At 33.3% G+C, this 25,213-nt stretch overlaps 2 protein-coding genes across 4 annotated transcripts; one reads left to right on the top strand and one right to left on the bottom strand.

The window, feature by feature from the left end:
• The first annotated feature begins 3,769 nt into the window (after window positions 1-3,769).
• Window positions 3,770-8,697, top strand: LOC145611268 (zinc finger BED domain-containing protein DAYSLEEPER-like). Of its 3 annotated transcripts, XM_081666583.1 has the most exons (3): window positions 3,786-3,924; window positions 4,014-4,074; window positions 5,165-8,697. In XM_081666583.1, the coding sequence occupies exon 3, from the start codon at window positions 5,185-5,187 to the stop codon at window positions 8,239-8,241; it is 3,057 nt and encodes a 1,018-aa protein (XP_081522709.1). In that variant the 5' UTR covers window positions 3,786-3,924; window positions 4,014-4,074; window positions 5,165-5,184; the 3' UTR covers window positions 8,242-8,697. The 3 variants fall into 3 exon arrangements, with proteins under 3 accessions (XP_081522708.1, XP_081522709.1, XP_081522710.1); XM_081666582.1 differs by lacking the exon at window positions 4,014-4,074 and having other exon boundaries at window positions 3,770-3,924; XM_081666584.1 differs by lacking the exons at window positions 3,786-3,924; window positions 4,014-4,074 and adding an exon at window positions 4,107-4,222.
• A 7,856-nt stretch (window positions 8,698-16,553) lies between these two features.
• LOC145610418 (uncharacterized) lies at window positions 16,554-24,665 on the bottom strand. The gene is made up of 3 exons (XM_081665763.1): window positions 24,537-24,665; window positions 19,102-19,365; window positions 16,554-17,305 (listed from the first exon to the last, which is right to left on the bottom strand). Exons 1-3 carry the CDS (start codon window positions 24,663-24,665, stop codon window positions 16,808-16,810), a joined length of 891 nt encoding a protein of 296 aa, XP_081521889.1. The 3' UTR covers window positions 16,554-16,807.
• Window positions 24,666-25,213: the final 548 nt, after the last annotated feature.

The raw sequence follows: 25,213 nt of genomic DNA, 5'->3' as shown, positions 1-25,213 counted from the left end.
TATTTCTCTCTTTTGAAAAAAATTAAAATTTGCCTTAACCATATTATTATCATATCTTGGTCAATTGGTCTTAATCTTTCTATCACTCCTCCATTTAACTATCCATTTCTCTAATCTCATTTATTACTTTTTTTCTCCTCCAAAAATCCTAGCTCTCCTCGCCGCTTTGTTGTTCATGGCTTGCTTTTTCTCCTCCTCTTCCATTGTTGGCTTGTTCTTTCGATTGTTAAATTTGTGTATAGTCATGTAAAATTTAAATTTGTGTATAGTCATGTAAAATTTTATACGTAAAAAGAAACAAATAAAATCACAATTTTTTTTCATATAACCATGTATCGCATGGGTTCCATCTAGTTTTCAATATCAATATGTTTTCCAATAATCGTAACACTCTACTTTTACATCTATTTCATAATAATTTCAACAATTCATAAATTGGTACTGACCCACTATCATTTTATTAATCCTCTTCCTTACTAACCCTACTAGTATAATTAATATATATTCTCTATTTATTTTTTCATTTATTTTTTCCACTAACCCCATATGTATAATTATTTTTGATAGAGTATTTGAACCAATCTTGTCCAGTTTAAGCTTTTGATTAAGTTAGTCCTCTTTTAACATGGTATCAAGAGCTAACGTGATAGTGTTTATAAATCAGTCTTATCCTTAACAGAATAGAGTTTTTAAACCGATCTCGTGCTTCAACTATCAGTTTTATTACCTTATATGCCCTTTCCTACTTACTCCACATATAGAAGTATTTTTTTTATTGGATCTTTTCCTACTACTCCTAGTTGGCATTGGACTTCTATATTATAATTGTAGAGTCACTTTTCACCAAAAGCCTCCAAAACCCAAATACTTGCCTCACATTCACTCCCGCTCAAATACACTAATCCCTCCAAAAAAAACCTACATTCAAATTTAAAATTCTAAAAACAATTTAACTTATTAAAAAAAATTAAATAAAAAAAAATAACTTCCCACTACAAAGTACAAACTACCCACTAAAAAAACTGAAGGCAAGTTTATTTAACAATTACATAGTTAAAATAAATCCACTAAACAAATTCTTCTCTATTTCATAATCTCAAGTTCTTAAATCTTAATGCAATACTCCCAAATTAATCCATTTTGAAGGAAAAAACAAAAAATAAAAATATAAAAAATAAAATAAACACCTGAACCCAATAATGGTTAACACACAACAGCACAAGTTGAATGAGAATCTTAGTGGCCGGAGGATATGGAGCACCATAGCTAACCCGAATCAGTTATCAGTGAAGAAGAAAGCCAAGAACACGAAGGAGAAGGCCGAGAAACCGGAGGAGGCGATTGACGGATTGAGTAAGCGACTTTCAAAATTGGGATTAAAGATCTTTCTTTATTAGGGGATTCTGTTTTGCTATCAAATCAGCATACATAGTTAGACAGTGTTTGTTGCAGTTGAGTTACTTAGAATGGCAGTTGAAATTGTATGTGTGACGATTGAATCTTCATAAAGTAGATTTTTTTTTTTTTGAGGTCAATAACTTCCATTCAGATAAAAAATAAATAAATAAATAAATCACTTTCAGTTTCACTTTCACTTTTACTACTGTATTTTACTACAATACAATATATATCTCCATATATAATTGCACATTTTTTAAACAACATTCAACTATAAGCATATTTATACTTCATAATAAGAATAAATGCTCCAATTTCTTCATTTATTGTAAGAAAAATAATTTGAGATAAGTTCAAATTCGAGCTAATTAGTTCAAATAAGTTTTGATAAGATATACGTAATAAGTTCATTAAAAAAAAAAACATAAACAGAATCAACATAACTATATAACTATATACTTTGATCAATATTAACAATGTGGTCTACATTGAGTTTAAGTTGATTTGAAATTAGATCAGGTCAATAACATGTTAGGTTTAGTTCGAAATGGGTTAGGAACAATACGGATTGAATTTGGTTCAATTAGATCAATAACAGGTCGTGCTGATTTAGGATCGGGTTAGTAACAGATCGGGTTGGGATAGTAATAGGCCGTGTAAAATTCGAGTCGGGTTAATAACAAGTCGGTTTAAATTCGGGTCGGTTTAGTAATGGGTTACATTCGGGTTTGATGGGTTAAACAGGTTTGGGTCAATTTCGATTCAGGTCGGGTTTGGTTCAGGTCAATAATTCACGGGTTATATTCAGGTCGTGTCATCTCCAGGTGAGTTAATGTTCGGTTCGGGTCTCAAATTCTCGGATTCACTAGGGTCTAGAGTTGGTTTCGGGTCGGGTCCTATCAGGTTCGGGTCACCATTTTTTCGGGTTAAAATGGATCGCTTAATGACTGGGTTCGGGTCGAGTCAGCTTTGATAGGTCTAGATACATCAATAATTTTATTAACATGTAGCATATTTATGGAATTTTGTTCTCTTCTTAGATTATCCATGAAAATCACTCGTTAGTAACTAATAACTTGGTAATCACTTCTATAAAAATATTGGAGTACTACTAACCAATTTTTTTTTTTTGTTGTTGTTACTATTTTATGTTTTATTAAAGACAATCTGCATCTATATATTTTATAATCCTATCTTTAATGATAACACGTGCATTTGCACGCGCACATTCTAGTCTTATATATAATTTAAGAGTCATTTTAACAACTCCTCACCATATCACTCCAAAACCCAATCTCTCAATTCTCATTCACTCCCCCTTTTTTTTTTTTTTTTTTTTTTGCCCCTACAAAAAACTTCCACCTATCATTTTTTCTAAAAAAAACATAAGAAACCCTCCAAAAAAAAACTTCTACTATTATTTTTCCTAATAACACACACTACCCCCCAAAAAATACCAACTTAGTATTTTATTCTATTACCCATTTTCTTTTTAAAATCACCCATATTACTCCCTCTGTTTTTTTATATGCATCAGTTTGACCGTCACATTTGCCGAAACGCTACTTTGACCATAAATATCTTTAATTGTGTATTAGTATTAAATTGTAACAAAATTATACTATGAAACTAGGCATTATGACGAATCTAATGATATATAACATAATAACATTTATTCATTTTTTAGAGGTAAAAAAATTAAGTCAACCATGGTATGTGAATAGTGCAATTGTCAAAGTGATGCATATAAATTAAACGGAGGGAGTACAATAATTGCACATTTTTTTCCAAATTATGTGTACTTTTTTTTATTTAGTAATATCGCTACCATAAGTTCCACTATTTTCCTCTTTTAAAATTCTTCCAATTGTTTATTATACTGTTTTTTATGTGACAACACCTATCATTTTTATTTTGTGACAACCAGACTAGAGTAACCCCTATAATATTGACGTAGTAACCCTCTATAACACAAAACACATAAACCTTATAACACTGGCGAGATAACAATAATAACTGAACGGGTAACCCCAATAACACTGATAAAGTAAATTCTATAATAGTAGCTAGCTACACGGAGTACCCAGCCACATAAAAAAGTCAGTTACTATATCACAAACAACTTCACGTATTTAAAATATATTTTTGTTATTAGATCTTTGTAATACTATCTTTCTATAAAATATTTATCCCGTGCATTTTGCACGGGTACACTCTAGTTATCTATAATTAGCATGACAAAATTTCCCAATAGTTTAAGGGGCCAAGCCCATGCAATTGAATGAATGAGATATTCACAAAATCAATAAACACATCTTAACCGTCCAATCCCACCTTCTTGACCCCTCCTTCAATTTACCCACTTACCCTAAAACCAAATCCAGCCGTATTTCCAATTCTCTCTCTCTTCTTCTCTCTCCTCTGAGTGTGGGCTTCGTTCGATTTCAATCTGTTTCATCAGCCCAGTTTCAGATCGAATTCTTCAACCCCTTTTGATTTAGTGATTTACCCATTTCATTTTTTAAGGTATTCAATTCTATTTCTTTCTCCTCTTTTCTATTGATTTGACTTCTTTTGGTTTTTGGGTCTTCGTTTGATTTGTTTGATGAGCCCAGTTTTAGATCGAATTCTGAAACCCCTTTTGATTTCGTGGTTTACCCATTAATATTTTTTGAGGTATTCAATTCGATTTCTCTCTCTTCTCCCACCTTTTATTGATTTTGGTTTTTGGGTCTTCTTTGTTTGATTTGTTTGTTAAGCCCAGTTTTAGATCGAATTCTTCGATCCTTTTGATTTAGTGATTTACCCTTTATTATGTTTTAAGGTATTCAATTTCTTTCTCCTTTTCTTCTATTGTTTAATCTTATTCTATCAAATTTAATCGAATTTGAATCTATATTGGCGGGTCAATTCTGGGTTTTTTGTGTGTTTGTTTAAGGGTTTAACTTTGATTTATTTTGGTTATTTTGTTATGTATGTTGTTTGTTTGTTAGTTTCATCTGTATTTATGACATTAATTGCTGGTGGGTTTGGGGTTGTGGGATTTGGAAGAACATGTTGATTGTTTTCTCGTTTATTTTGCGTCTGATGAAAAAATTGAGAATTGTGGTTTGTTGCAATTGAGTCTTGTGATTTTCGGGTTTTTGGTGATGTTTGTGGAGGTTTCAAGTGTACATTGCTTGCGAGTTCGTTATAATTGTCGAATGTTATTGAGTATTACATGATTAAGTCCCTGAAAAAGGGCATTGTTGTTTATCAGTGAAGATTTATAGACTGGCTTTTGATTAATTAAAGGATATTGGATGCAAAATGAGGTGCAAGGGACTTAATTTGCATATTGAAACTCCAAATTTGAGGTTTTATGGTGTTTTTTTTTAGTTATGTGCACCTTTAGAGCCTATGACGATTCATGTTAGCGGACCCTAAGGCTTTGTTGTTGTTGTTGTTGCTGCTGTTTTTATAGTAGTTATGTGCACCTTCAAAGATCATTGTTTGTCATTCCGGAATTGGGAGGTTAATTGTAATGAGCTATCCAATTGCAATTACACAGTGAAGTAAAAAGGATTATAATAAGGTTTTAGAACTTTTGAGGGCTTCTTGATGTTTCCTATGAGCATCTTGGGAAATTGTGGAATATAAGCTTTAGTAAGATAGTATGGTTTGACAATGTTGTATTCAGTGTATCTGGTTTGTTAGTTTATGCAAGTTATGATACTTTACTGCAGAATTTTTTGCTCAGAGTATCTCATCATTGTACATTCTGCAGGTTTTGGGTTTGTTTGAATTATGACGACCACTGATGAAAACAATGAAATGGTGGATTCGCAACAGGCTGATGCACTACCTGGAGCTGAAGATTCTGTGAAGGTAAAGCCAGAGCGAGCTGAACCAGAGCGTGTGGATAAGGAGGTTGCAAACTCGCAGCCTATTGGCGATCAAGTTGATCCTCAGAGTGCTGGTAAACAGGCTGAGTCAGAACATGTGAACAATGAGCTTGCTCATCCTGAGCCGCTTGGTGAGGATGTCTTACATACACTGCCAGTATCTTCAGAGGATGCACATCCACAATTAGTCAACTCAGAGCATGTTCATTCACAGCCTGAGAGTGTAGAAGAAATGCAGTCGCAGCCTGTCAGCATGGAGCATGTGCAATCACAGCCTTCGGAATTTGTTCAACAACAGTCAGTTTCTGCTGAGCTTGTTCATTCGGACCCAGTCAATGCAGAGGGAGTTCATCCCCATTCTGGCAGTGCAGATCTCGTGTATACTCAGCCTCTTGATTCCATTGATGAAAACAACGAAATGATTGATACAGAAGCTGTTGATGCACAGCCAAGAGAGGCAGAGTTCGCAAATTCACAAGCGGAGCATCCAGTGACTGTGAAGCCAGAACGAGTTGCACCAGAGCCAATGGACATGGACATGGGGGAACAAGTTGATCAGCATGCTACTGGTGAAGAACATGTGAGTACTGAGCTTGCTCACCCTGAGCCGCTTGGCGAGGAGGTTGTTTATCCACCGCCAGTCTGTTCTCAGGATATGCATTTACAGTCCGTTGGTGCTGAGCATGTGCTTTCGCATCCGGTCACTGTGGAGATGGTTCATTCCCAGCCTGGAACTGCAGATCTTGTGTATTCCCAACCTCTTAGTTCAGATATTGTGCATTCGCAGCCTATTGCCTCTGAGTTTGTGCATTCCCAGCCAGCCAATGCAGAGCACGTGCATTTTCAGCATGGTAATCTAGAGCCAGTTCATTTGCAACCACTTGGAGTAGAACATGGAAATTCGCATGTTCATGGGGGTGAACTTGCAAACTCTCATGCTGTTGGCATGGAGCTGGTTAATACACAGCCACTCAGCACGGAGGTCCCTAATTCACAGCAAGAAACTCCTGATACCCAACCTAATAAGCGTCGGAAGAAGAAGTCTATAGTCTGGGAGCACTTTACTATTGAAACTGTTGGTGCTGGCTGCAGGAGGGCCTATTGTAAAGTGTGTAAGCAATCATTTGCATACAGTACTGGTTCTAAGGTTGCTGGGACAAGCCACCTGAAGCGCCATATTGCTAAAGGGACTTGTCCTGTTGTTTTGCGTCAGCAGGAGAAGAATCAGTTGTCCCCATATATGCCAAAGAGTGGTGGAACTGATGCGGGTACTGAACACCAACCAAAAAGGCGTTACAGGACCTCTAGCTCACCGTATCTCATCTTTGATCAGGATCGTTGCCGGCATGAGATTGCTAAGATGATCATCATGCATGATTATCCACTTCACATGGTTGAACATCCAGGATTCGTTTCCTTTGTCCAGAATCTTCAGCCTCGTTTTGATATGGTCAGCTTCAACATTGTACAAGGGGATTGTGTAGCAATATTCTTGAGGGAGAAACAGAATCTTCAAAAGTTTATTGAGGGAATTCCAGGGCGAATATGCCTGACATTGGATATGTGGACTTCTAGTCAATCAACTGGTTATGTTTTCGTTACTGGGCAATTCATTGATAATGACTGGAAGTTGCATCGGAGACTTCTTAATGTTGTGATGGAGCCCTTTCCAGAGTCAGATAGAGCACTTAGCCATGCCATTGGTACTTGTCTATCCGACTGGGGTTTAGATCGCAAATTAGCCTCAATTACATTTAATCAGCCACTGGGTGAAGCTGCAATTGAAAATCTAAGGGCCTTGCTTGCTGTGAAAAATTCAATGCTTCTTGATGGACAGTTGTTGATTAAGAGTTGCATTGCCCGCACTTTGAGCAGCATGGCCCAAGAAGTGATCTCTGCCAGTGAAGCAACAATCAAGAAAATCAGGACCAGTGTGAAGTATGTTAAGACTTCAGAATCTCATGAGGAAAAATTTCTTGAGTTGAAGCAACAGCTTCAGGTACCATCTGAACAGTCTCTTTCTCTTGACAACATCACAAAATGGAACACAACGTATGAAATGCTCCTTGCTGCTTCTGAGTTGAAGCAAGTCTTTTCATGCTTAGATACATGTGACCCTGATTACAAGGATGCCCCTTCCATGGATGATTGGAGTCAAGTTGAGAACATCTGCATGTACCTTAAACTTCTGTACGACACTGCAAATTTGCTTTTGGTAAAGCCTACTCCGTCTTCTAATGTGTTCTTCCATGAGGTATGGAAGATTCAGCTGGAGCTAGCCCGTGCAGCTGCAAGTGATGATCTCTTTGTAGCTGGCCTTGCTAAGCCTTTGCAAGACAGGTTTCTCAAATATTGGAAGAGTTCTTGCCTGGTCTTAGCAGTTGCTGTAGCTATGGATCCTCGGTTTAAGATGAAACTTGTGGAGTTCAGCTTTACAAAAATTTTCATGGATGAAGCTCCTGTATACATCCGAAATGTCGATGAGGGAATCCATGAGCTCTTCCATGAGTATGTGACTCATCCTCTTCCATTGACCCCTCTTGAAGATGGGACTGATGGCATTGTCAAGAGAGAAGATCAAGGTATTCTCAACAGTAATGGACTGTCAGACTTTGATATGTATATTATGGAGACAACAAGCCAGCAAATGAAGTCCGAGTTGGATCAGTATTTGGAGGAGTCTCTCTTACCAAGAATCCAAGATTTCGATGTGCTAGGTTGGTGGAAGCTAAACAAGATCAAATATCCAACCCTTTCAAAGATGGCCCGTGATATCTTGACTGTTCCTTTGTCAACTGTTTCTGCTGAATCCGTATTTGATTCTTCGTTCAAGGAGATGGACTCGTACCGGTGCTCATTGCGGCCAGAGACTCTTGAAGCCCTCATATGCGCAAAGGATTGGTTACAGCCAGATACAATCAAACCCCCGAAAGATCTGGTGAAGATGGAACAACTCTGACTTCCAGCTGCTGCCCCAAAAATAAAATCTTGTGTCATGTCAATTTGTAGGTAGGGTTTCTTTCGATAAATATTGGTTGTTAATGTGGTTTTCCTGATTGTGAAAATGATTCCCGACTCTTAGGCAGTCTTATTGTAAGTTTTAATCGAGAACTATTCTTGTGATTTAGGTATTAGAGGTTTGGATTTTTCATTGTCAGATTCATGTTCCTCAAACTAGGTATTGCCTTAAAGTTACAATTTATGCAAGGCAAGCTTCTGAGCTCGGGCTTTTGTAGCTTACAATCGTTACTGAGCTACGTGCTTTTCGATGCTTGCTGAGCTATGTCTGCTATGTCCTAATTGGGCTCGCTTTACTTCAGCAAGCCTTTTTGTTAGCTTGGATTGGCCTGACTGTGTGTAACATAAGCAAATGTGTTGTTTCTTCTTTTTATAAAGACAATAATTGGGGAATCAATTTTTAGTTTGTGCCAAATTGCTATATTAAGATTTAATTATATTAGGTTGCTGTACGGCACTATGGGCCTGTGCTGGTTGTTCGGCAAATCATAATACGGTGGGATTAAACTTTTTGGCATTGCTACAATTTCTGAAGGGCTAACGTCTATATTTCTAGAGCGAGTTTATGGGTATTGTAATCTCCTTGCAAATTCCGTGAGTTTAGGATGTCTAAAAAAAGTTATTACCTCTAAGATAATGTGAAAAAAAATATGTCAACAAGAAGTGTCATCATTGTTTGTTAACTTTTTTTAACGAGGGAAACTACACAGTTGTTAATGGTCTCCTATTTATAGATTGAACAGTTACCATTTATCCGTTTATACACGAAATATACTGAAGGCTAGTTGGACTTGATTACTGTGTTATCTGGTCTACGAAAATGACTACTACGTAGACCGTAAAAAATGGGCCTCTAAGGGTTCATCATAAAACTAGGCCCATTGTTTGAGTGGTTTGGCTGCTCCTTACTTTTTCTTTATTTAATTTATTTATTATTTTTTTTTAATTTTTTTTATTGTGTTTTTTAGACAACACATTCCAAAATCTTGCTTTGTGAAGTTGAAGTAATAATTTCATAGTGGCTTTTTATTTATTTATTTTTTTTTTAATTTATTTTTTTTAAAATTTTTATTTTATTTATATTTTATTTTTTATATATTTTAACCCTTCTTGTTTATATTGCAATAGCAGATAATCTTTTTCTGATGTGATACAATCCTCCTCTCCTCACTATATACTTCTTTGGAAAATGAAGCTTAGAAATTTGAATTAGTTGAGCTATAATGTTAGTGAAATTTAAGTTCATTTAATAACTCTTTCTTTAATTTGAATCATAAACAACTTCAATTTCGCAATCGGATCTGTAACTAGCTTGAGTTGCATCTATCTAGCATATCAAGGTAAGGGAAAAAAACACCCATTTCATTCTTGCTAAATAAGAAATTAACATGTACATGTATACCTAAAAACCATGAAATAATCTCTCAAAAAAAAAAAAAAACATGAAATAAGACGAAATTGTATTGTAATAGGGGGAAAAAAAAAAAGACAATTTAGTAGGGTAAGTCAAAAGAAAATACAATAAAGAGAAGAACAAGGAATTTTAAAAGGTGTCAGAGGTGTCGGTTATATGTTAGATTCACAAAACTCCCTCCGTTCTAAAATATTGGTAACATTCGGTTAATTTTGCATACTTTATGCATATATTCACTGAAGTATAATCAATGAATATTCATCAACTTTAATCGTATAATAAGCTAGAAATCATCAGACTTTTTTTTTCATGTAAGGTTATAACATACTACAGTATCAGATATTATGCAAAGTGAATGGTGACACATAATTGTGATGGAAGAAGTAATTAAATTAATAGTTACTCCGTACCATTTACTATATATTATTTATATATTCATAATTAGATGGTTAAATGAAAAGGATGTCACTTCTACACTGACAAAAAATCAGAGTGCATGAAAAATTCCAATGTAAATGTTCCAAGTACTCTTTATACACGTGCATATCTGAATTTTCCATTCTGTCACTCTTTGTCACTGATCTTTGGAATGTTCCTCTCAATTAATACCTTAAATTTATGTTTATAATAACATTTTTAATACCATATTATTAACTTTAATTACATAGTTTTTATACGTATAATTTGTATGGACAGTGGACAGCTTAGTCAGTAAGAGTTTTATTATTCATCTTGTCAACCGACCATGTGTGAGCACCAATAACATCCAAACATAATCAACCTTTGTCAGTTAATTGGTTCTCCTAATTTGTCTATTATTGTTGTATTTAGGATTTTGTTATTTTTATTATAAAGATATAAAGTATGTCTTCATTAATTTGTGTTAATTACGAAGGATGTATATAAATCAAGCTTTCGAAAAAAGAAAAGTAACATATTAATTAAAGTTGTTATAGTATTAACAAGGGATCGGAGTATAATATCAATAATTACCTCCCACTTATCGAATAATACCCCTCATAAGATCAAAACATCCTTTTCTTTTTAAAAAACTTAGGCTTCACTCGACTTAGACAATACACAAAACAATAATAATACTTGTATATATATACAGTATGAAACACGAAATGGAACATCTAGGAATGAAGACCAATATGTATGTATGTAAATGCTTAGGTTTTCAAATTGTTGAACTAATAAACTCAACAATTACATAGTAAAATAGTACCAATTTGGGACATAGTTTTAATTTAAATATGGTTTTACTAGAGTCTAGGAGGGTTTAAGGTTTCAAAATGTTTAAAGTAGTTTAACTGTTGTACTTAGGCTTATGTGCTTTAGAATTGAAGTTTCAGCTGGCCCCAATGCATGTACAGCTAATTTATTAATTATTTAAGGGATTATATGTTAACTAACATGGCAGTCATGTTCTTTTGAGCTTCTGGACAGAGCAAAACTTCCAACACATTGCAAAGCAAAGCAGATTTCACTAGAGCAGAGCTGAATAGCTAAAAAAAAAAGGGAGTATTGTGCACATCTATAAATGATGGAGAGATTTAATTTAGCATTGATGTATCGTGCATGCATGAAGTATGATACATACATTCATATTTTCAACTAGCCTCTAAAACTCTTCTTTGAGTGCGTTCTATGCACCCGAATTTCATTTGTATCATTACTCATAATTTAAAATTGATAATTTATATGTAAATTACATATGTAGTAGTATTTTAGTTAAATGATTTAACTAAAAAAAAAAAAGTAATTATCAATTAAGAGCAATGTTCACATATATAAGTGGTAGGGTTATTTTACTTTTGGGATATTTATCACTTCTTCCACTTGTTTTGTTTATTCAAAATGATGGTGCTTACGCTTGAAAAACCGTCATTTTCCTATACACAATTTTAACTACCCACTGTTTATGATTTATATATAAGAAATATTAATCTATCATCTTTTATCTTACAGATGCGTAATTAGAGATGTTAATACTCAGAGCTCTATATGAACAATCTCGAAAAGTTAAATTAAAACGTAACCATTAGTTTGAAAGGGAAGGACCGAAGGAGTATATTATAGTAGTGACTAGTGACTTAGCTTCCTTTAGAATGAGTTTTCAATTTTGCATTATTTTTAGAATTTCATTGAAGTTCTCATTGAACAACCGAGGTAACTTAAAAAGTGGAGGAAGAAGCAATGTATTCCTACCTATTCACACAAAACAAAATCACATATTTCATGTTATATTGAGTATTGACCCATACTTCCATAACATGAGTATATTAAAATGGGTTGTATAATTTTTATGTCTAGTTTTTTTTGGACTTCAAAAATCATTGGATTTTGTAATAAACATACCTTTCTTTTCAAGAATATAAAACTAGTTTCTTGCATCAACTTCCATACCCCAAATTTTAGCTTCTCATCAACAATAACTAGGAATTTACAACCCACCTCATCACATCTAATATTAAAATAATATTAAAAATTAATTGAAATTAATTAAAATTTTGTAAATTTTATAAGAAAACACATGAAAGTGTATGATTGAACATCAAATCGAATAATGCGCCAGTTGTAAAACCGGCAAAAGATGGCCAAAAATGTTAGTGAAAGAAGGGGAAAATAGGAGGTGGGGGTAGTTAATCATTAACTATTAAATTAAGACTAATCAAATTACATCAACATAATTGGTTATGTGATTTGTAGTGTTTTTAATTAGTGAAAAGACTGCCCTAAACAAAAAAGAGTGATTGCCAGCTAATTTAATCAATCAAGATAATAACAATGGAGATTAAACGTCTACATACAATTATACAAACATGCAACCAATTAAGATTTGCATCAACCAATCTCTCGTGATTTTTGAACATTCCTGGATAGATCGTACAATTACATGACAAAACTTATTTTATATTATCGTAACTTTGTTGAATTATTATTCCATCTGCTTGGTGTCATTAGATGTACATGCAAGAGCACGGTGAATGTAGTTATGTTGAGGCAATCAATATTTTATTAGTGTAGGATTAGTGGTGGAGTTAGATTTTGAAGCTAGATGAGGTGTAGATATTATGTTTATGGGTATTACGGATTATAGCTTTCTCCATGCAAGTATAATTTTATATAAAGAAAACATAAAAAAGATATATAGCTAGTAGGTCGTGGTTTAACAGAATTCAGGCGACACCTTGTTCTCCTTAATGGCTTTCCCCATTTCCCACTACGTATTATGTACACAACGAGTAGATTGTATATTGTATGTGTGCAGTAGTGCTTTTTATTTAACGGGTGGGGTGGGGTTCAAGCATTCAGGTGATACCTTGGTGGCTTCCCTACTATGTAGCGCGTATACAACAAATAGATTGTATATTTTGTGGAGTAAAGAAAAGGCTTGGTCACTTCGTACCTCTTTTGAAAGCCTAATATGGACCATGCTTGGTTATTTCATCAAGGTTAAGGAAATTTTAGTCTAGTTTTTTAGAGTCAACATATCTCAAAGGCCGTTAAAAAGTAAAAAACGATTGTGGATTATGACTTTTGTTTGGTAAACCAATGTCACATGTACGGCAAACAGTGGTATTTTGGACTTTGGTGACCAATTTAGAACTTTTTCCTAGATTTTTGCTTGCTAGCAAAGACTTTTATTTTTGCACGATCGAGTATGACTTTGTACTTAATGAGTAGGCTCATAAGGGAGAATGAACACCGTTTCATAACCTATACTTCATATTAAACAATAATTTTCCCATTCATGTAAAGAGATAATTAACCTTCAATAAACATAATAAAACTCATTTTGATCTTAAGGCAATGTGTTATTGGTCAGCAATCGAGTTTTGTACATGTATCTGCGATCAACTTTAATCAGTGTTACAAACTCCCTCTTTTATTTTCGACTTGTTGAGAATCATCAGCCTTTTTTCGAACTTTTTTTTTTTTTTTTTGAAAGATCTTTTCTACTTTTGATTAAAAAATTCACCATCCTGACAAATATATGTTGTGAGTAATTCTCAAATTCGATTAATTTCATTATAACATTTGCATATCTCTCTCTTACCTATCCCTCCACAAAACACACTAAACCTTTAACCTTATACAGCTATACATACCTTAAACGTAAAATTAAAAATAGAAATCTAAATAGCAAAACCGATCCAATCTCATGAGATTCATTTGAGTATAATTGTACATACATTATATATTATACTATGCATACAACATACCTTGGTGTCTTATAACCCATAACATATGATTAGTGCTATGTCATTTTTATTTTCCTATACTACATTGTATAGTTGTATACTATATACAAATACAATATAGTATGGTATAGTATACACTAGAAATCTAAAATATATAGTAGCATGTAATTTAATTAATTAATTAAAAATAAAATAGGTAAGTTAATAATAAGATGGACATCGTACAAATAGAAAGAGAGTGGCTGCCTCTCCGACAAGGAAACCTCCGTCCCGCGATAAACGGGGTAGATGTCACGTTCCCCCACCGTGGGTCACCCTCACATGCCACCATGTGATTTCACATATTTTTCTCTTTTTTTTTTCTAATTTTTTTTGGGACATAATTTTAATTTTTGGGGTCTAATTTTTTGTTTTCAAATCCCAATTTGATTTGTTTAATTTTTGTGGGTTTCTAGTATTGGTAAATTTGCTTATTTTCATGTTTATTACAAGTTTCTATGTAGGCATCAATAGAACAAAACATTCTAAGTGCATCCGATTATTTATTTTAATCAAATTGGATGGCGTTATTTTATTTTATTTTTGGAAGTTTTGTCTCTTTTTAGTAAAGTTTTAGGAGTTTTGAATTCATTTGAACACTTTTGATTAACAACGTTGGTATAATGATCTCCTATGATGTATGTTTTTTTTGTGTAATACGATCAAGTAACACATGTAACACTAACTGAACACAAATAACACTGACTGAGGACTTCATATAACATTGACGAATTAACCTTTGTAACATTGACAGAGTATCCCCCTATAACACTAATGAAGTGACCCTCATGATGGTTGGCCAATAAGAATTCGTGTAACAAAAAAACTTCCTCCATTTTTTTGTAATGTTTTGACTTTCACAATTATCAATACATAATTTTCACCCTTTTTATCTCTAATTATAAATATTTAACAAGTATAAAAAATTAAAAAATATTTATTTTTTTATATATATTTTTCAATGCACACATTTGATCATATCATTAATATCTTAAGTATGATATTCTGCATATTCATTGAGACGAGTCAAAAGGATCAAAATTTGAGAAAGGCTAATTATACTTATTTACAGTAATTATTTATATTAAATTAGATAGTTAATTCTCTATAAAAATAAAAAGAAAAAAAATTATGTCTAGTAATAATTTAAGATATTCTTTTAATTCTTCCATTGATATTAGTCTAATACTATTCTAAGTAATTACGGAGTATAAATTTTAAGCAAGCTAAGCTAAGTAGCGTTATGTATGCTTATTATTAGCTGATTCAAAATGCTACATTTTCCTATCTTCACTTAATAAAATGTAGCATGATTTACCTGTTCACATTTACTGAATTGAGCTGAACTAAACTAAACTGAACTGTACAGAACTTATTGGAGCTGAACTGATGAACTGAACTGAATATTTTATGAGAGAAGGAAATTAGAAGCTGAAGTGAACTGAATTGATTGGAGCTGAAGTGAACAGGCCCTTACTGTCAACTTATCAACTTTGTCTTTGACCATAATATTTTTGCAAATACACAAACAACAAAAGCTTTATGTGCATATTGATAATTTGATATTAGTTTTTGGTGCAACCTAAATTTACAAAATATTAATCTTTTTATAAAGCATTAAAATCAGTAAATAATGCTAAGCTATTACAAATTACAATTACATGTATTTTGAAATAAAGAAAGTATTTCATGTATGATCTTGTATAGCTCTTAAGCTTTATTTCTACACCTAAAATGTGGGACATGAGAGAAGGAATTGGGTCTAACTTGACAATTTTGGATACGTAACACAACTCATTGGCTAAGCCCAAAAAAGGGTTGCCCTTTTCGTAGTTTGTTACCACCAAGTGTTGTGTTGCTCAAAAGTTGTTTCTCCGGCTGGTTAGCCGATTAATTCACCGGTTGATACGGTTTAGGATTAGTTGATTTATATCTACTTTGAAAGTAAATTACTTCAATTTTAGATTTGAAAGTTTAAACCATTTTAAATTCATACATACATCATGTTTACATTTTGTAAATCAAACACCCCTTAACAAACCCATGCTAATTATCACAAAGACCGTGGTATGGGAATTCTCCATACAAAATAATCCAAGTCGCACACTAAACTTGCAAGAATGCGCAATTGCTTATTCTATTACATACTCCTCTTCGACACACTACAAGAAAAGGGCCGTTTTGCGACGGAAATAATTCGTCGCAAACTGGCAAAATTCCGTCGCAAAGTGACTTTGCGACGGATTTCCGTCACAGGCATGGCGTCGCTCGAACTTTCGTAGCAAACAGTCCTTTTGTGACGGAATATCCGTCGCAAAACGAATTGCGACGGATTTTGCGACGGAAAGGTAGTTGTAGCTGAAAACAACATTTGCGACGAAAATTCCGTAGCAAGAGGAGTCATTTTGCGACGGAATATTCCGTCACAAATTTTGCGACGGAATGTATTTCCGTCGCAAAATGGATTCTTTTGCGACGGAATAGTCCGTCACAAATTTTGCGACGGAATTTAATTCCGTCACAAATTTTGCGACGGAAATTCCGTCGCAAAGTTATTGTAATTTTAATTTTTTTTTTTTTTTGTATTTTGTTTTTTTTTCCTGGAACCTGTATTCCTGCAATCCTGTTTAATTTTTTTGTATTTTGTTTTGTTTTCCTGGAACCTGTATTCATGCAATCTTGTTTAATAAAATACGTGCATTTAAAATAATTTCAGTCAAAAAGTCCACGCCCTAACATAATTCAAATATATACAACACGTAGCCGTAACTACCAAGTACGGTACATGATATAATTTTTTAAACTACAATGTCATCCATATACAAAAATCGAAAAATGACACCTAACTAAACACAAGCTGGCTGTCCTTGGCCTGCACCACCACCACCACCACCACCCGGGTCGTTCCTGGGGTCTCGAATCTGAGGCTGAATCGTAGAACAAGTGAAAGGAGTGGTCAATCCTGTAAATCTACTGGCTAACTCCTCTAAGAACTCCTTGTTCTTCCTCTCGATTTCAGCCATCCGTTCTGCCACTCGAGCCTCCACTCGAGCATCGAGCTGTTCCGCCACACGGCTATCGATCTGGCTCTCAATTGCTTCCACCCTCTCATTCAACTCCTTGTGGAAGTTTTCCTGCATTTGAGTTATGACCGACGGTACGTATTGGCTGGAAGAACCCGATCCTCGTCCCCTAGATGTGCCGTAGTACAAGTCAGCACCAACACCAAGACCTCTAACACGACCCTTCTTATTACGACCACCAGCCGCCTCAAAGAAAATTTCATTTTCAGACAGTTGGGAACCCTGGGTTCTTGATTCCTCCTGTCTGTGTTGGTACGCCTCCTGTAACAAACAAAGGATATACAATGCAGAAATAAAAATAAAGAATGAGAACCAATAGTTTGAGGCTTGATATAGTTCATAAGTGGCAATATAGGTTCACTAGGTCCTAAAACTAGGAAAATTGGGTGAAAATGGGGCGTTTTTGGTTCTAACTTGTCTATTTCTCACATTTGTTATCTAATGAACCTATTTTTGTGACCTTAATACACCTAACTAACATAGTTACTTGAGTTTGAGGCTTGAAATTGTTTATAAGTGGCAATATAGGTTCACTAGGTCCTAAAACTAGAAAAAATGGGCGAAAATGGGGCGTTTTTGGTTCTAACTTGCCTATTTCTCACATTTGTTATCAAATGAGCTTATTTTTGACCATAATACACCTAAATAACATAGTTACTTGAGTTCGAGGCTTGAAATAGTTCATAAGTGGCAATATAGGTTCACTAGGTCCTAAAACTAGAAAAAATGGGCGAAAATGGGGCGTTTTTGGTTCTAACTTGCCTATTTCTCACATTTGTTATCAAATGAGCTTATTTTTGACCATAATACACCTAAATAACATAGTTACTTGAGTTCGAGGCTTGAAATAGTTCATAAGTGGCAATATAGGTTCACTAGGTCCTAAAACTAGGAAAATTGGGTGAAAATGGGGCGTTTTTGGTTCTAACTTGCCTATTTCTCACATTTGTTATCTAATGAACCTATTTTTGTGACCTTAATACACCTAACTAACATAGTTACTTGAGTTTGAGGCTTGAAATTGTTTATAAGTGGCAATATAGGTTCACTAGGTCCTAAAACTAGAAAAAATGGGCGAAAATGGGGCGTTTTTGGTTCTAACTTGCCTATTTCTCACATTTGTTATCAAATGAGCTTATTTTTGACCATAATACACCTACCTAACATAGTTACTTGAGTTCGAGGCTTGAAATAGTTCATAAGTGGCAATATACAAATGAACTTGAACATCATCCGAAGATAGAATTTTCTTATTCTTGCATTTCACACAAGGACACCTAATCTCCTCGGGGTCACTACTCTCAGGATGATCTTTGCAATACTGAATGAATTCCTTAACCCCTTTCACGAATCTAGGATCAATAGAATTCCGCCCACACAACCTCTCATACATCCAGCTACGCTCTGTTCGTTTCATTGTCACAACTTCTACACAACTCACGCATATAATCATATCAGTCACAAACAATAGTAGCAAAGTATCAAGCTAAGTTCTTTTCTTCATAAAATCAAACCTACATGAGGTTTTAGATGACATATATCCAGGGGTCCTTATCACTCCAACCTAACCCATCCTTGGACATCTTATCTCACTAGTGAATGTATGCCTAGTGATGAAACACATATAATTAACACACAATTACCCACATTCAAATAAACATACATACACTAACATGTATTTTTAAATTAACATATATTTTAAACTAATCTAACATATATTTTAAACTAATCTAACATATATTTTAAACTAAACTAACATACATTATAAACTAACTAACATATATTTTAAACTAAAATAACATACATTATAAACTAATCTAACATGTATTTTAAACTAAACTAACATACATTAAACTAATTCTAACATTGCAATATATCTTAAAAATTAAACTAATTCTAACATTGCAATATAAATTAAACTACACTACACTAAACACAAGTAATTAAATAATAAAATTTAGTTACAAATTAAATTAAAAAACATAATTAGAAAAAGTTAGGGTTTACATTAAAATTAAATTGAAAACAAAAACAAAGGGGGATAGTGGAATACTCACCGGGATTTGAGGGTGTTGTGGCGGAAATCCGGCTGCCGGAAGGAGGGTGGTGTGGTGGCTGCACACCGCCGGCGAACGGAGGGGCGTGAGTGGGCTTGAACGGAGGGGGTGGCGTGGGTGGGCGTGAGTGCGCGTGAGTGGGAGTGAACGGAAGGGGTGGGCGTTAGTAGGTGTGAGTGGCCGGATTCCGGTCGTTCCGGTGGCGACAGCGGCGGTGAAGTGGCCGGATTTTCTTTCTCTCTCTACGCTTTCCTCTATCTCTCTCTACGCTTTCCTCTTTCTGTTCTTCGTTTTCTTTTTCTCTCTCCTTCAGCGAAACTTCAGTTTTTTTTAAAAAAATTTAAAAACTTTTTGCGACGGAATTTCCGTCGCAGAATCCGTCGCAAAATGTTTTTTTTTTATTTTTTTTTTAATATTGTTTTGCGACGATTATTTCCGTCGCAAACAAACTTTTGCGAGGGAATAAATTCCGTCGCAAACTTTGCGACGGAAATTCCGTCGCAAAAGTTTGTTTCCGTCGCAAAGTTGCGACGGAATTTATTCCCTCGCAAATTAACCCTTTTTGCGACGGAATTGTAGTCCGTTGCAAGGTTTCCGTCGCAAAATGACCTATTTCTTGTAGTGACATGGACAATAAAATGGAGATTAGAGCTTTTATTAGACATATTATCGATCAACTGCTGCTATGCCTTTGGATTTCAATAATACTCCCTCCGTCCCAAAAAGAACGACCCATTTGGGTTGATTACGCGGGTATTAAGAAAGTTAAGTAAAAAGAAGTAAAAGTATATTGGAAAGATAAATTTACATGGGATTTGTAAAAAAATAGAGAGAGAAAGTAATAAAATAACATGAAAAATCAAATTTTTATATGGGGAAGTTAATTTTGCACAAATATTGTAGCAAATTGGTGGGTGTTTTAATGCAAATGGGTCATTCTTTTTGGGACAAAGTTTTGGTCAAATGGGTCGTTCTTTTTGGGACGGAGGGAGTACATGCATTGCAAACTGTGCGTTGTGAAAATTTGCAACAATGATCGGTGTCATTTGATCCATTATATATATACTGTTGTACATATATACATGCGATGCGTGCGTGACATGTTATATATATATATATATATATATATATATATATACTATCATAAATTAATCCATGTAACATGATGAAGTGTGGAAAGCCTGAGGCACCTTAAATAATTAGAGTTTTTAGTTACAAGCACCTTAAGTAGTGAGCACTATGCATACACCTCTACCATTATATTAGCGATACAACTAGTTTTATCAAATAACTCTTGTAATCAACTAGCCTAACAATTTCAACAAGTTATCAATTTTAGAACGATTTCCCATAATATTGTTGAAATAAAAATCAATTCCCATAATACATTGATTTAAAAATAAATTCCCTACATAGTGTCCACATATTTTGCTTTTGGTTCAACTTAAAACCGCTAATGGTAATAGCGGTTGTAGTTTAAAAGCCGTTGTTAACATTAGCGACTTTAAAAAAGAGACCCCCTCTAACAATAACAGGTCTCTTTTCGTCCTTGTTAATTCACAAGGCTTAGTCTGCAGGAAAATAATTTTAAAGAGACCGCCTTTCAATAAGACAGGTCTCTTTGCGTCCTTATTTGTTCTTAGCCCACAGCAAGAAAAGAGAGCGCTGACAGTTACACTGACAAGTTCAAAGAGACCGCCTTTCAATAAAAACAGGTCTCTTTGACTTTATCTAAAAAAATTGCAAAACCGCTAATACTATTAGCGGTTTTAAGCTGAACCAAAATCCAATCCTACGTGGACACTACTTTGGGAATTTGTTTTTAAAACAAAGCATAATGGGAATTTTTTTCTATTTCAACAATATTAAGGGAAATCGTTCATCAATTTTAACTGTCATGTTTCGAGGTCATTTGTCTCAAATCACCAAGGTTGTCGATATAAATTTTCAAAAGATAATAAAAAGTGAAGGGCTACTACCGGTATTCATATTAATTTTAGGGTTGTGAACTTATTATCGTGCAATTTTTTTGTTCACCACTCAATTGAATTGTATTAATATGTCTTATTTAAATTGACTTAAATTTATTTTAACAGACAAAAAATTGATTCTACTAAATACATAGTATATACAAGTGAATAAATACAAGACCTAAGTCATGTGTTTGTAACAATGCAACAACATGCATTGATACCAAGGGCCTGTTCTCATTTACTGAACTGAACTGATTGGAGCTGAACTGAATTGAACTGAGCATGAAATGAATATTATATATGAGAATGAAATTAGGAGCTGAATTGAATTGAACTGAACTGATTGGAGCTGAATTAAACTGAACTGAACTGAATTGGAGCTAAACTAAATTGAACTGAACTGAAATTAAGCTGAAGTGAACAGAATCAAATCGAATTGGTTATATATAAAAGAAAAAAGAGTTTAAATTGACAATTATTTCAAATGAGGAGTTATTAATAATAAATTAATTGTTACTCGTAACACTTTACATTAAAAAAAAAAAAATTTAGTTATTTTTTTTTTACCAAAGGTTAGATGAGTGATTTTTTTTTTATTTTTTATTTTTATTTTACAATGGTGAGCTATAGTGGCTACGCCTACATTAAAAGGAAGAGAGAAAAGATGAAGATTTCCTTTTTTTTCAATTAATTTTTAATTATTTTTTCTCAAATATAAAATTAAAAAAAAAAGGAGTAAAAAGGGGGTGATGAGTTAAAAATAAAAATAAAAAAAAGGAGCCAAAACCAATTATTCTTCTCGGGATTGGTGGTAAAAGGACTTTATTTTCAGCTATTTATACCTCTTCTTCCTACCCCCCTTAACCTACGCCTCTCTCTCTTCATTCTTTCTTTCTCTCTCTCCTCTTTTTTTTTCTAGGGTTTTCTTTTTCATAGCTAGCCTCTTTCCATCATCATATCTCTATGATTATATCAATCAAAACCATATTATATACACCCTTTCTCGTATAATATATGGTTCTAGTTTTATTTTTCCACAGCTTTCTTGAACTGCATCTCTAATTTTCATCACAATTTTTCACGATTTTTGGTGTAATTCTATAAAATGTGAAAATTCTGGGTTGCGGTTCAATAAAGCTGTGGGAAGATACAAATAGAATCACCCAATTGTTCAAGATTTATCCTTTATTATTTGCTGATGATATGGGTATTTTTTAGATCTGATTTTGTTAATTATTATTCACGGATTTCATCTTTTCAGGGTTGGATTTATAAATTTATAATTTTGATGGGTGAAATTATTTTTTATTTATAAAATTTTGTTTATTTTTTCATTTGTATTTTGGATGAAAAAGGGAGAAATTTCTTCTATGTTGGTCTAACCCTAGTCCCAATAAAGTTGAATTTTATATTTTTTGAAGTGTATATTAATGGGGAAATCTTGATATGTCATGTTTACAGAAGTTTTGATTTGATGTGATTTTCATTTGTACCTTTTTATTAGTATAATGACGATTTGAGACTCATTAACTCTACATACATAAAATACATCCGTTGTATACCTTTTTCTCTCTTTGTTGAGTTTTTCTTGTACAGATAGATCCATACTGTAATATGTAGTTCGATTTGAATTGGATTGGACGATGAAAGTTGAAGGAATTTTATTTACAATTGGAGATTTTCGCTCTATGTATGATTTCTATCTCTTTCTAGCTCTTTTATTATGTAACTGATTATTGGTGGCCTCTTTCTCATGGTCCCTTATATTTTTTTTTGCTGTATATTTTGTTTTTTCCTTTGTCACTTTGTTAATGTTTAATTTATATCATCCCCTTATCTTAACGGCTTAACTTATACATATACATATACATATAAATATAAATATACAATAAGATTGAAGTTAGTTCGTGCTCATTTAAATATATTATTGGCACAAAATTCTTCATCAGTTTGAACACACACACTGTTGACTCATTCATCTTTATTCTTGCTATTTATTTTCATTGTTGTTTATTAACCTATGTAAACCTATACAAGACCACAAGAAAAATAATGTTACATTATGTGGAGGTTGTGAGGCCAACACACGAATTCGAGGCATGAGATTTGGGTTCGATTCGAGACTTAAGAAAGTTCCAAGACAAAGAAACAATTTAGTCTTCAAAGACATTTCTTACTTGTATTTGAGCTTCTATATTATGTTTGATTAGTTTTCAAAAATGCAATCTTTGTCAATTAGAGAAGCTAATTAATTAAGAGAAGGAGTAGGTGCTCAAATAAGTGCTAAATGCATCAAATTATCATAATTACTTATACCTACTTAATTTTTTTGATTAAATGCTCTCTCTATCTATCTAGGGCATGGAGATAAATGTTCAAGTTTTTTGCGACCACTAAATGTTATAACAATTATGCGACTTTATCAAAATAATATCCCTATCGAAATTTTTTTAACCCAACATATATAAGCGGTATATTGTTTATTACTTTCGGAAGGAGGGATGTAAGTCGATCCTAGGACATGGCATGAATAATATATCAATGAAAGAGACTATATATAGTTCCTTTACAACTAGACTATGTGATTGTATATGTAATGTAGTTGTAAAGGAGTATTAGAAGCAGAGAATCTCTTGATACTATTGAATGAAGAAACGGACCACAATATTAATAGGTTTTGCTACATGACTTCGATGAATTTATCCCCACAAAAATGTACAAATTGTATTTTATTTTATTTATCTTTAATTTTTAGGAGGCTTTTAAGCCATTCACATGGAAACTATGGGTTAGGTGAGGCTTTTATGATGAGAAAGGTACTTGTGAATATTGTGACTAAGATAAAAACAAAAATAACCATCACTTTGCATGAATTATAGGAGTTTATCATTCATGCAATCATGCATATATATGTATAGAGCATAATTTGGGAGCAAAAGGTAATATTAGCCTTTTGTTTGTTGCAATTTTAGGTATTTATTTCCTAGGGTGTGTAAATCTTCATGACTCTAAATCCTAAACTCTTGCTTTTCTTATTCTTCTCAATGAACAATTTGTGCTTTTGAATCGAAAAGCTTATTGAGTTATCAAAGATCAATCAATTGTGATTTTAATTACTTATGTTTTCCTAAATACAAGTTTAGTTTAATTAGTACCAGAGTACAATGATAAAAAGGCTTAAGTCACGAGTAAGATTCACATTATGTACAATTTTCATATTGCAATAAAAGATGTTGCTTAAATGTTGTTTTCTACAAATGCGTTGTACAATGTAAGTATGTATGTAGTACATGTACATGTGGTTTCAACATTGGCCAAGCATGTCGAAAATCCAAACTACAATGTACAAATATATAACCAAACTTTATGAATCACTTATAGTGAAACCGTGAAATTGATCGAGACAATATATAAGATCGAGTTTTCTTTAAGTGGTTTTAATCCTAGCAAGCAATCAACTACATATTTGCCAAGATCAACATTCAACATGATATCAAGGGGAAAATGTTGCATCATGTGGTGTAGGCTCTTCTCACTACTACTTAGAATAGACAACACAAGTAATGGTCCAAACCCTTCTCCCTTTGTCATTTTACCTATTTCTTCATTCAACTATTCAAGTTTTTCTATTATAAGTAATAACAACTACATCATATGTACTCTATGTTGTCTTTTTTCTACTTTTCTTGAACAATTTTTATTCTACTTCAAATAATTACCATTCCTTTGTGTTTGTTTTCATTATTTCATAATAATTACACCAACCCACAATTTTATTTTTTACTCCCAAAAGAAAATAAAAAAAAAGTGAGTTAATTTCTATCTATTTATATTGTAAGTACTTAGATTTTATGCCTTTATTAGTAGAGCATTTATTTATTCTTTACTTTATATGTAGTAAATAATGCATGAAGAATAATTATGTTTCACCAAAAATGGATCAATCAATTTATTTTCACTACCACTTTACATAAGTTTACTGATCTGTCAAAGCATATGATTTAGCTAAGCTAGCTGGATCCAGCAGCCACCTCTCTACTTTGACACATTAAATTCTGATATACTATAATGTTTATTTATGTGTTACATTCATATAATAATTTTAGTACAAAGTACAAACATGCATGTTCCTGAAACTT

This window comes from Chenopodium album, chromosome 24 (genome assembly GCF_948465745.1).
Source record: "Chenopodium album chromosome 24, dcCheAlbu1.1, whole genome shotgun sequence".
Lineage (NCBI taxonomy): Eukaryota > Viridiplantae > Streptophyta > Magnoliopsida > Caryophyllales > Amaranthaceae > Chenopodium > Chenopodium album.
The sequence above is the reverse complement of the archived record's forward strand: the minus strand, read 5'-3'. Positions and strand labels throughout refer to the sequence as shown.

Bases quoted from the DNA above. Each gene is read 5' to 3' on its own strand.
- LOC145611268 (XM_081666582.1), top strand. From the start codon at position 5,185: ATGACGACCACTGATGAAAACAATGAAATGGTGGATTCGCAACAGGCT.
- LOC145610418 (XM_081665763.1), bottom strand. From the start codon at position 24,665: ATGACAAAGGGAGAAGGGTTTGGACCATTACTTGTGTTGTCTATTCTA. The intron at 19,366-24,536 runs GTAGTTGATTGC...AGGAAAGCGTAG, and splicing joins ATGTTGATCTTGGCAAATAT to AGAGAGATAGAGGAAAGCGT. The intron at 17,306-19,101 runs GTGAGTATTCCA...TGTTTGTTACAG, and splicing joins CACAACACCCTCAAATCCCG to GAGGCGTACCAACACAGACA.